At 37.2% G+C, this 13,080-nt stretch overlaps 1 protein-coding gene across 9 annotated transcripts in view; it reads left to right on the top strand.

The window, feature by feature from the left end:
• Window positions 1-13,080, top strand: part of LOC126970233 (sodium/potassium-transporting ATPase subunit alpha) — a 78,929-nt gene that overhangs the window by 56,522 nt on the left and 9,327 nt on the right. For 3 of the 9 annotated variants that reach the window (XM_050816023.1, XM_050816024.1, XM_050816022.1), the window contains exons 2-12: window positions 5,767-5,847; window positions 6,139-6,270; window positions 6,355-6,525; window positions 6,603-6,824; window positions 6,923-7,141; window positions 7,218-7,398; window positions 7,485-7,742; window positions 7,817-8,166; window positions 8,258-8,509; window positions 8,760-8,971; window positions 11,011-11,194. In XM_050816023.1, coding sequence (XP_050671980.1) covers window positions 5,767-5,847; window positions 6,139-6,270; window positions 6,355-6,525; window positions 6,603-6,824; window positions 6,923-7,141; window positions 7,218-7,398; window positions 7,485-7,742; window positions 7,817-8,166; window positions 8,258-8,509; window positions 8,760-8,971; window positions 11,011-11,194 — 2,262 coding nt within the window. Of the gene's footprint in view, window positions 1-1,112; window positions 1,420-5,766; window positions 5,848-6,138; window positions 6,271-6,354; window positions 6,526-6,602; window positions 6,825-6,922; window positions 7,142-7,217; window positions 7,399-7,484; window positions 7,743-7,816; window positions 8,167-8,257; window positions 8,510-8,759; window positions 8,972-11,010; window positions 11,195-13,080 lie in introns of those variants that run through there. The other 6 variants (XM_050816025.1, XM_050816026.1, XM_050816028.1 and 3 more) reach the window with 4 other exon arrangements.

The following is a 13,080-nucleotide window of genomic DNA, read 5'->3' as shown; positions in this document are numbered from 1 at the left end:
TTTTTATTTAAAAAAATATACAAATTTTTTCCATTATAATTTTGTTACTACATGATAGTATCGGAGTACCAAAAATGATTAAAATGTCTTCGCATATACATCTACTCGTCGTCATAAAAACGGTTTAAAAGCGTTCGAACGTACTCTCGTCTGAAATGTATTTTTAATGACGTTGGCGTATTCAATTTCGTATCGAAGTGGAGACTGCTGAAATATTAAAATAATTTTGTGCGAGTATAGTTTTATCTATAGATCAGTAAAATATTTACTATTGGAGGAGTAGGTATGGGGGTAGTTATTATATATCATTATCAATTACCAGTGGGAGGCTCCTTTGCACAGGATGCCAGCTAGATTATGGGTACCACAACGACGCCTATTTCTGTCGTGAAGCAGTAATGTCTAAGCATTACTGTGTTTAGGTCTGAAGGGCGCCGTAGCTAGTAAAATTACTGGGCAAATGAGGCTTAACATCTTATGTCTCAAGGTGACGAGCGCAATTGTAGTGCCGCTCAGAATTTTTGGGTTTTTTCAAGAATCCTCAGCGGCACTGTATTGTAATGGGTACGGCGTATCAATTTCCATCAGCTGAACGACCTGCTCGTCTCTTCCCTTATTTTCATTAAAAAAAGAACAAAGGTTTACTCTAGAGTTGATGAATTGTATTATAAAACTCTAAGGCACATAATTGAAGTGCTAAATAATCGCTAGCTAGCAAGTGATTAAAATGTATGTTTCATGGAATTTTCACGTCGATAGAAAAAGCTATTTCACTCATAATTCAATTTATATGCCGATAAGATGTTTGTCTAAGATATGTCTAGTTGCAGTATAACCAATATAAATGGGGTAAAGCTGAAAGCATTGATTAGGATTTGACAGTTGGATAGGGGATGATGGCGACGGAAATGGTGTCGAGTAATAGCGCTCGTCGTCGGCACTCGGCCGCGCTCGGCTCCAACTCGGGTCGGTTGTGGAAGGTTACGAGCGCGCGGGCGGGCGGGAAGGGCTTGCGCGCGCAGTCGGGAGCGCTCTTCGCCCGTAGCGGCGCTGGCGTCGTGACGCAGTGTGACGTCACTGCATCCTCGGCTCGATAGCGGCCGGCCCCACGATCCACCAGTCAGTCGCCGCCCGAAGCAGGCCGCCAAGAGTTGTGCCTCAGCCGTCCGTTGGCATTCCTCTCATACCGGGTTTCAGTTTTGTACCACGATGACATAGTCTCAGTGCCGTGCGACATACCAACGTGAAAGCGCACACAATTTTTTTAAGTTTTTCCGTTGGAACGAGGAAGTCGTAAAGGTCTCCATTGTTGCAGAACTAGGGACACTCCATTCCCCTCCACCGAAGGAAGCAGGCGAGACCCGAGCGGCTTGCTCATTTAAGACCGCTTTTGTATAAAGACAAGGGAAAATGGGCGAGGTGAGTGCAACGGTGCTTGCAAAAGATAGTTTTGCGTTAGCTTTTTGTAGATCTTGTAGACCCCATACATTCAGTTCTGCCGCATGTAATTTGATTTGTGATTCAACCCATATTTCCGATGATTTCTATATTATTACAAATCCAAGCATTCATGCAATCACCGTTTGCTACATCCAGTTCAAACTGCACTTATTATAATTAGATTTTCCCTTATAGAATAGCCAACTAGCTTCATCCAGATCATATTCAAACTATTCCACAGTCGTAATTAAGGCTTCCTTCTAGATTCGGCCTAGAGTCTATAATCTATATGTTATAAAAATTTATAAAACGTAAGACGTCCTCCGGCATGTTGCGTAACTTTTGGTATTGATCTCGGTCGTGACTCGTAACTCCACACTACTCTTTGTGGTTTCCCTTAGCCCTGTTGCCACTCACTTTATAAGCTTCCAGTATTCAAATTTCTCCAGCCTTTGATAAATTTATAATTCTAACAAAGGATTTTATCAATAACTTCTAATACTAGAAATCGCCGTTTTTTTTTTCTATGTCAACGTACTCACACTGAGCTGTAATATTTTGTCTTCCGAGTCGTTTAATAAAGAGGAAACATAATAAATTAATACTGAGACGAAAAAATCATCACAGTTCATATAATTAATAATTATTGTCATCTTTACATAATATACCATATATCTGCTTACCATTTATTCTCACAGATAAAAAGGCATTTATTTTCTCAAAATTGATTCCTTTAGAATTCTTTTTGATGTCATTTCTTATACTACTAGATACTACTACCATACTACGATAGCATGGCATATTACAAGAATTTAATGTAATGCGAAGATCATGAACGAGCAACTTTCTAGATTATTTTAATAGATTAGAATAAATTCCTCCAAGGTGTTCTTGCGGATGTGACTAACCAGTAACCAGGTAGTTGCGGGAGGCGGCTGGAAACCCGACCGCCAAGTGTAAGAGCACTGAAGGTTTATTAGGAAATTGCTAGGTCATTATGTCATTTAAATCGCATAGAGTACGGTCGCTCTATTGGAGTATTTCCTTTATCCTTTATGACAATAGCACGCACACATCAATTAGGTTGCCAGATCCAGTACTAGGTATCTAAAACGGAAAAAAAAATCTAGCGAACCTATAGCATTACAGTTCTGATATCACTATCCAACATTAAAATGAATTGAATTATCTAAAATCCGTTAGCTTTTATTCTATCGGACAATTTGAATTTGTCGCTCTAGATATGGTTATCTAATAACTAGTGAAAAATTTTGTGCGCGTGTGCGAAATATGATGTTTTTTAAATGATATTTCAAGAGGATTTTTTGAATTTTGCAGTCAAGTTTTTAAAGGACAACATAACGGAAATCTAATTCGACAATACAATGCATTATATTTATTTAAAATTGTATTGCTTGTAATGACATTAATATCTAATGATATAATAGAAGACGCAAGGTCTTATGTAATGAGTAAATCTGAACTTTAATATTTAGTAGGATTCAATATATCTTGTTGAAATTACGATAGAAATAATAATCTGAATTCAACTGAAGCAACAACACAATAAATTATTATTTAAATTATAGTTTTAATTTTGAGAATGAGCTGGTATTTTTTTTTGAAAAGAAGGCACCAGACGAGCAGGGCATTCAGCTGATGGTAATTGATACGGCCTGCCCATTACAATGCAGCGCCGCTCAGGATTTTTGAGAAACCCAAAAATTCCGAGCGGCACTACAATTGCGCTCGTCACCTTGAGACATAAGATGTTAAGTCTCGTTTGAGAAGTTGTTTCTCGAGCTAAGGCGGTATATAAATATTATATTTTAAACGGCTAGTTAATCAACAAACACCGCAGCGCATTTTGAAAGAACTCTCGCATCACATGAGTATGTTCAGTTTTTGACCAATTTGAAGTAACCCCAATATGATAAAATTAACTTACAAGAAACAAATATTTCATGGACTGTATGCGTTTTGATTAAAATAATAGAGATCGAGAACCTAGGCATATCTGGAACATTAAAGATATTCCAAAATATTATAACAAGTAGTAAAAGGTTATAAAATTTATGTGACATTATGTGTCCTTTATGATTATCAGTATTGAGTACAACGAACTCTTATTGTTATTGTACATTGTTTTAAATTGGCTAAGTCGTAAAATATTTTATACAAATTAGTAAATATAAATAATTTTTTATGATCTGTTTACTACAAAATATGTATTTAGCTAGTGTGAGCTATCCAATTCGTCACAAAAAATTTGCTTCGCCTTTAGATAAAGGTAAAATCTGTTAGTGAAAAGGAGCGTTTATAATGATTACATTAGTCCGGTCAAGATTGATTTATGATACGTATTACGTATTTCATTATAATTATGGTGCGATTATTTTTGGGTTAACCAACACTCCGATCGAGACAAGTCCACCTGCAATGCACCGCATGGTATAGTCACTTATATATTTACAAAAACACGTGAGAAGCGAACGTTTCTTACGTGTTTTGGCACTGAAATCGTATAATTGCACGTCAGAGATAGCTCATCACGACGTGGACGCCGCATGGGTTAAAAATAATAGACTCATTCACATGTGCTCGTTAGCTACTACGATAGTAACCACTAATTTTCGGTTGAAACTGGCGTCATGACCATGACAATGAAATTTGGTCGGCATTCGAGAAATTTCGAGCGAGATGTTATCTTGATTTTATAATTTAAAAGTGATCAGTCAATAGACGCATTAACATATTAATATTGGATTCAAGCCACGATAATAATTTATATAATTAGGGATAATATATATTGTTAAATTTGAAATTGAGCATTCAATGTCAGACTTGGCGACAATGAGTACTGATATGAAAAATTGAACATTGAGAAAAAAATGTAAACCAAATTAGTACTTTACATGCGATTGTATCTATTTATAATGTAAGATTGCTAAAAGATTTAATAAGCACAAATAGATTGGGGAGCACAATATTGGGGAGAGGTTTAACAAAAGTGGTTCCCCGTTTATTGGACTTCTTTAGCCTAAAAAGTATTGATCGCATCTTGAGGGGCTGTCTACTTCATTCAGACTGAAACCGGATTCGATTTTCCATCACATATTCCGGTTTAACCTTTGCAAAGATTATAGAATGCGGCCGCTAGAGTCTGGGGGTGGCAACCTTGTCTTTTATCTATTTATGTCGAGGGTCGAAAGCGGGGGTTGGACCAAAACGCGCACGCGTGCTGCGAGGGTTATGTAACAGCGCCGATCACGCCTTCCTAGAAACATTTTTGTTTCCAGTTGTCTCATGAAATTCAAATCTGCTGATCATAATGCTGACTCGTTAACATATTTATGTGCATGCATAATAGTTTTAACGTATCTTTGTGCTTAACTGCTGCAAACAAAGTCTTAGTATGACTAAGATTTTGTATTTCAAAATTTTCCATTCCTGCGATCTATTATCAAGTACAAAGCGGCCTTCGTGGGATATTTGTGGCGTATTTTAATGACGGCGGTACGAAAACGTTTAATCAATTATCGACTTCGATGGCTGACTTGCTTACAAAATGTGGACGCTTTTAGAACTAGTGAAGGGGCCATTAGGCGTTCGTTAGTCCTTGGTGGACATTATTGCAACTTATGTACTGACTTTCATTACAAAACAATAAGAACTTACCTTGCTGTATATACTTAAAACTAAAATACATTTATTACCTACCTGAATTTTTCAAACCAGAAATATATATAATTATACTGCGATAGATTTGCTAATTTTCTGTATGGCTGCAAAATATTTGCATGAATGTGAATTTTTTGTCTTAAGTTTAGGATGGTTCGTTAATTTGTCCAACGAATGAATATAGATTAATGCGATTGTCCTTTCAATCGCACACAGGTTCACATGCGAACGTAACTAGTTCATATCAATTGAGCGCCATTGAGCTAGTGATCCCTAGCGGGCGTACACGCAGCGGTCCCATCAAGGTTACAATTGCACCTCGGCGTGGAAGGATCGTCTTCATTTCATCAATACCCATAGCATTTTGTTTTAAACGTTTACTGCTCCGTAATGCCTTGTGCTCATACCTTTTTGATCATATTTTTTTATTTAAGAAAACAACCACGTGTGAAATCTTCTATTGCAACGGTTACATCTTAAATATATTATACAAATGAAAATAGTCGTCTAAATACAAAATTATATCACACTTGGTTTTTTGACATTGCATATTTATTTTGTGGACCTCATCATAGCTCTTAGATTTCCACAGCACGGCCCATGGCCCGCTAGTAGAATGTGTCTAGCCCATAGTTATGTTTGCAGCATGGCCGTACCGACTCGTACCGCGTCGCAACCATCGCTCCCATTAAGGACGATAATAGAACAGCTGATGGACAGTACAAGGTTTTTAATTTGCATTATCATCTCATTTTCCACATTGATGACTGACGTCTGTTCAATGGAATACCCATGTGTATGAGAACAATCGTCAATCGTCATGCAACTGCATGCTACATTAATCATTTTTCATCGACTTGTGTGATCAATTTAAATATTTGTGTTTACTATTTCTTAAAATCTATGATATTTCGATCGTCGGTGATGGTAACAGTATCTTTTCTTGCTTTCTACTCTATTTGGCTCTTTTTTATTTTGATATGAAAATGTATTCACTTTGATTTATCTTTAATCTAGACACGGCGAAAACCTCCTGCGAAGAAGAGAAAACCAGGAGATCTTGATGACCTAAAACAGGAATTGGATATTGATTTCCATAAAGTATCTCCTGAGGAACTGTACCAAAGATTTCAGACTCATCCAGAAAATGTAAGAGCTTCAGATATTTTGAAGTTATTACAATATTAACTTGTGGTATTTTATTGATAATATAATAACATTTGTGTATTGTAGGGCCTTAGTCATGCAAAAGCGAAAGAGAATCTCGAAAGAGACGGTCCAAATGCACTCACACCTCCTAAACAAACGCCCGAATGGGTGAAATTTTGTAAAAATCTATTTGGTGGTTTCGCATTATTACTGTGGATTGGTGCTATTCTTTGCTTTATTGCCTACGGAATCCAGGTAAGTACTAGACATAAAAAAATAAATTTATTTAATCCGTGAAAACAGCCTACTAATAAACTACATACATATTTTAGGCGAGTACTGTCGAAGAACCGTCAGACGACAATTTGTATCTGGGTATTGTACTGGCAGCTGTGGTTATTGTCACGGGTATCTTCTCATACTATCAGGAAAGCAAGTCATCCAAAATTATGGAATCGTTCAAGAACATGGTGCCTCAATTCGCGACGGTAATTCGTGAAGGTGAAAAGTTAACGTTGCGCGCTGAAGATCTTGTACTTGGCGATATTGTTGAGGTAATAACTTGAATTCGTCATTAATATTTTCTTCTGAGGTTTTTTTTATTAGTTACAAGCAAATTACTTTAATATCTTATACGTATAATATTTTAAAGGTTAAATTCGGTGACCGGATCCCTGCTGATATTAGGATTATAGAATCTCGAGGTTTCAAAGTTGACAATTCAAGTTTAACTGGTGAATCTGAACCTCAATCGCGTGGAGCTGAATTTACGAATGAAAATCCTCTGGAGACAAAGAATTTGGCTTTCTTTTCCACCAACGCTGTTGAGGGTACTGCTAAGGGAGTTGTGATTTGCTGCGGTGACAACACGGTATATAAAACTTCTTTTGTTTCGCAATATTGAATACTTGAGTTCGTAAGACGTAAATATTCCAAATTTATTGTAGGTTATGGGACGTATTGCTGGTTTGGCCTCGGGTTTGGACACGGGAGAAACGCCCATTGCCAAGGAAATTCATCACTTTATTCATTTGATTACTGGTGTTGCTGTCTTCCTTGGTGTTACATTCTTCGTAATTGCTTTTATTCTCGGCTACCATTGGCTCGATGCCGTAATCTTCCTCATTGGTAAGTACATGTCATATCATCTCACAAGTTTTCATATACATATTTATTTTTAAACCTGATTCTAATAAAACATTCTTTTACTATAGGTATCATCGTCGCTAATGTACCTGAAGGTTTACTTGCTACTGTAACAGTATGTCTGACTCTCACTGCCAAACGAATGGCTTCTAAGAACTGTCTGGTTAAGAATTTGGAAGCCGTCGAAACTTTAGGATCAACTTCGACCATTTGCTCTGATAAGACTGGCACTTTGACCCAAAATAGGATGACTGTCGCTCACATGTGGTTTGACAACCAGATTATTGAAGCTGACACGACTGAGGATCAATCTGGCGTACAATATGGTAAGTTTGGCTAAATAATGATCCAGCTTAATATATCGGGCTAAATTAGTATTAATTGTTGTTTTATTCTGTAGATCGCACTAGTCCAGGATTTAAGGCACTCGCTAAAATTGCAACCTTGTGCAACCGAGCCGAATTCAAAGGTGGTCAGGATGGTGTGCCAATTTTGAAGAAGGAGGTAGCTGGTGACGCATCTGAAGCGGCTCTGTTGAAATGCATGGAACTTGCTCTCGGTGATGTCTTGTCTATCAGGAAGAGGAATAAGAAAGTTTGCGAGATTCCTTTCAATTCGACCAATAAATACCAAGTGTCCATTCATGAGAGTGATGACCCCAGCGATCCCCGTCACCTGCTTGTGATGAAGGGTGCTCCTGAAAGGATTTTGGAACGGTGTAGCACTATTTTCATCGGCGGAAAGGAAAAGGTATGGTTTTCTTATAGTTTATAATACTATACTAATAATGCTTTGGTCTAAATTTGTCAGATATTTTCTAAAATTGTCCTATCTCTCATAGGTACTAGACGAAGAAATGAAGGAAGCTTTCAACAATGCGTATTTAGAACTGGGTGGTCTAGGTGAGCGTGTATTGGGATTCTGCGATCTTCAACTACCCTCCGATAAATATCCCATCGGCTACAAGTTCAACACTGACGACCCCAACTTCCCCCTGGACAACCTTCGCTTCGTTGGCCTCATGAGTATGATTGATCCACCACGTGCGGCTGTGCCCGACGCTGTTGCTAAATGCCGATCAGCTGGTATCAAGGTACATATAATTCGAAATTAGATTTGAGCTAGACTCTTAAACCCACTGGTTAGTAACAACTACAAGAAAACTAAAGTGAAAATTATAGACTAATTTATTTAAGAAAACATTAAAATTTTACTAAAGATATAAGTTGTGGGAAGCATTTGAAATACTAATTTGATCGAGTTATCTCTGTAGGTATTTAATATTTCTTGGGCCGTGATTGATGCAGTTATATGAAGATTGTTAACATTGTAACTTATCTCAGGTTATCATGGTGACGGGTGACCATCCTATCACAGCGAAGGCTATCGCCAAGTCCGTGGGCATCATTTCGGAGGGCAACGAAACCGTGGAGGACATTGCTGCTCGTCTGAACATCCCAGTGTCGGAGGTGAACCCGCGTGAAGCGAAGGCTGCTGTCGTGCATGGAACTGAGCTACGTGAACTGAATTCGGATCAATTGGACGAGATTCTAAAGTTAGTAAACTATAGTTTATAATTTTCTAATTTGAAAAACAACTTAACTAAGGGTCTACAATAAAAGCCACTACATGACAAGACTATATTAACCTGTATAATAATATGAGTTATATTAGAGGTATATATGTATATAACATGTGTGAACATGTTATAACAATGGTTTATGTTTTTTTTTATTAGGAAAAGCAAACAACTACAACTTACAAAGTAGGTACATAAAGAAATAACATATATAAGTCAAATAAAATTGTAGTCAGATACGCTATCCACATCTTACTATGTAAAACTTTAAGGTATTCAATGTTAGGTACAGAGAAAAAGTGTTTATGCAATACTAATTGAAACTGAAGAGAAATAAATGATGTCCTAAATTATGGATTGGGGGGCCTTACCATACCGATCGCCGATGATAGGCCACTACCACTGCCAGAGGTTTATGACTGACTACCTTCGAGACATAGTACTCAACAACATCGCGTTTCAAGGAACATACAAACGAATATTTTTTTTTATGAAAATATGGGGACAAGACGTGCAGGACGTCCAGGTGATGCTAATTGATACGCCCTGCCCATTACAATGCAGTGCCGCTCAGGATTCTTGAAAAACCTAAAAAATTCTGAATGGCGCTACGACGGCGCTCGTCACCTTGAGACATAATATGTTACGTCTCATTTGCCCAGTAATTTCACTAGCTACGGCGCCCTTCAGACTGAAACACAGTAATGCTTAAGCATTACTGCTTCAATGCAGAAATACGCGCCGTTGTGGTACCCATAATCTAGCCGGCATCCTGTGCAAAGGAGCCTCCCACTGGTAAAGAATACAATAAACATACAAGTGAAGCAAATACAAAGCGTGTAAATACACACAAAAACAGTTCTACGTGTCCCTTAAATTTTTTTAATTTTTTTATGGAAGAGGAAGACTAACGAGCGTTAGGTTCACCTGATTTTTTTGTGAACACCGCCGCTAATGTTCTCCTGCTTTCCATTATGTGGAGAGCAGGGAGGTAATATCCAAATGATGTGGTTAGTTGGATCAGAGCCATCATCTTTTTAGGGTTCCGTAGGTAAATGGCAAAAAACGGAACTCTTATAGCTTCGTCATGTCTGTGCACCTTTATTGTTTTTTACTTATCAAATCCGGTTTCGGTCTGTCTGTCCGTGTACGTCACAACCACTTTTTTCCAAAACTATAAGAACTATACTGTTGAAACTTGGTAAGTAGATGTGTTCTGTGAACCGCATTAACATTTTCACACAAAATTAGGAAAAAAAAAACATTAAATTTTGGGGGTTATAATACTTAGAACTGAAACTCAAAAAATTTTTTTTCATGAAACCCATATGTGTGGGATATGCTTTTGCTGATAGGGCTTCAAATATGATATTGGGGTTTCTAAATTATTTTTTTCTAAACTGACTAGTTTGCGCGAGAGACTCTTCCAAATTGGTAAAATTTGTGTTGCCTTTTCCATTTAAATAATTTAATGTCATTTTCCTATCTATATAACTTTTATATAATGTTTGTTGCTGCTACGGATCCCACTTCCACTTGGCCGCTTTTTTCAACTCGGATGTGCAAGGGCTAACTTCTGTGAGTCCGGGACTAACGCCTTTTCAGTATGAGTGGCGGTAAAAAGCGTAAGCACCTGGGGACAACACAGGAGCGCACGTCCTGAGCACGATGGGAGAAATGCCATCCGGCCCATGCGACTTCTTAACGTCCAAAGAAAACAGAGCTCACAGAATAGTTTTGACTGAAATCTATTCTGATATAGAAGTCTGGCACCAAGGGATGTTCACCGATGTCTTTCCATCGTCGTTAAGAGACGAGCTGCAGTAGTAAAACCCAGGAGTACCCAGGAGGTCGGCATTCTCTATTGCCGTATGGGCTAGAGTGTCAAACCCCATGTCAGTGGCGGTAGGGACCGCTGGTTTCGACAACGCCCAGAACATGCGAGTTCCAGATAACTCTAATGCCGCTCGCTGATTATAAAGACAACTATATTAAGAAAGTTAATGGTTATCCAGATACCACACGGAGATCGTATTCGCCCGTACATCGCCCCAACAGAAGCTCATCATTGTGGAGGGTTGTCAGCGCCTGGGAGCCATCGTGGCTGTCACCGGAGACGGAGTCAATGACTCACCAGCGTTGAAGAAGGCCGACATCGGTGTTGCCATGGGTATCGCTGGCTCTGACGTCTCTAAGCAGGTTAGTGCTACTTGTGATTTGACAAATAAATATAATATATGTATATAGCACTTTCAAATATAAGCCTACTAAATTTAACCGATAACGCAAAAGCTAAGTTCGAACAAAGTAAGTCTGGTAAACTCCACATAGAAGGAATTTATTTTATTATTATTATTTTTATTATAAATCTTACTCGTCAGGTGTCAGATAATATAGAAAATATTTTATACACTTATGTAACTATATTTGTTTGTTTTATTGTGTAAAAAGTGTGTCAATATTATTATTATTATAATATATTATATATATTATAATAATAATAATATTGACACACTTTTTACACAAATTATCTTACCCCAAGTTAAGCATATATAGCCTGTTTTATGGGTTACAAGACAATGATATATTTAATACAATATATTTATTTAAACATACATAAATTCATATAAACATACATAAATGCATTTAAACATCCATGACTCGGAAACAAACATCCATAATCATCATATAAATGGTTGCACCTACCGGGATTCGAACCCATATATATAACTATAATATGCATATTACGACTAATATATAATACTTTGTGGACTGTTTCCTGTAATTTTATGTAACTGAATAAAAAATTACTATTTTGTAATAACCTTGTACCTAAAAAGATAGATATTACTTATGTTATAAGAAAATCTACAAATATATTTTGGTTGCCATACAGGCACTGCAGATGTAAGTGAAAACAAGTAAAAAATTGTCACACTCATGTGATATTTTCCCCTACCATAAATCTCTCATCGCGCTCAAAGAAGTTTTAACTTCGAAAACTAAAAGACAATATTTCAATAAACAATTTAAGACAACACATTTAAGAAAATCTAAGTGCAGAGAAATTAATTGCACGACACACGAAATCACATTTACCGACAAAATCAACAAAATGTTAGAGATAAAGCCCCTTATTCATAATGGTCCGCTAACTTTAAACAGCCGCTTAGGAGTGTTTTTTCTCATTCTGACTTAGGTCAATAGAAGAAGACAGAGTGAGAATTAGTAATGCTTTAAGTTAGCAGACTATTATGAATAAGGGGGTAAGCATGTTGAACTGAAGCTTTCAAACGTACAGAAGTTTCGCCTATCCAGACTAGGATGAAATATCAACTGCATTTGTCATGGACAAACATTCCTATAACCCGGATAAATTAAAAAGCAGAAACATGGCTTGGCCTTTGTTCCGAGAATGTTGTTGTAGTTTTTGACGTTGAATAAGTTCAAAAAATCCTATTTTGAATAAAAATACATGAATTTAAATATGAATTATTATAGTTTGAAGTTACTATACTGGCCTGCAAAAGTAAGTATCACACTTTTCAAATTAATTTTTTTTCTTAACTATAGAAGGTAGAGATTTAAGATTAAAAGCGTTTTGTTGTAAATTTTATAGGCTTTAATTCTTAGAAACTAAAATTATACATTAGTAACATTTTTAACTTAAAAAAGATAAAACAATGAAAATAAACATTTTTAGTTTAGTGTAAAAAAATTCAACTAAAATGTATTACATGTTATTTAATTTTTAATAACTAGTATTGCCTCCTCGAGCTCTGATTACAGCTTCGAGCCGGTTTGGCATACTGAACACTAGGTTTCGGAGCCGATGTTGGGGAATATTCTCCCAGGGCCTGCTTTAGTGCCCTGAGAGTAGTAGGTGGTGGTCTGCGATTTCTGACTAGCCTCCCAAGCTCATCCCAGGCTTGTTCAATCGGGTTGAGATCAGGACTTCTTGATGGCCAAGCCATCACGCTGATACCGACCTCCTAAATATACTCTTGTACGATATGTACCGTGTGTGGCCGGGCATTATCATGCATCAGCATCGATCCATCACCCATATTTTCTAAATACGGCCC

This window comes from Leptidea sinapis, chromosome 20, assembly GCF_905404315.1.
Source record: "Leptidea sinapis chromosome 20, ilLepSina1.1, whole genome shotgun sequence".
NCBI classification, from domain to species: domain Eukaryota; kingdom Metazoa; phylum Arthropoda; class Insecta; order Lepidoptera; family Pieridae; genus Leptidea; species Leptidea sinapis.
This window is presented reverse-complemented; position numbering and strand designations above follow the sequence as displayed.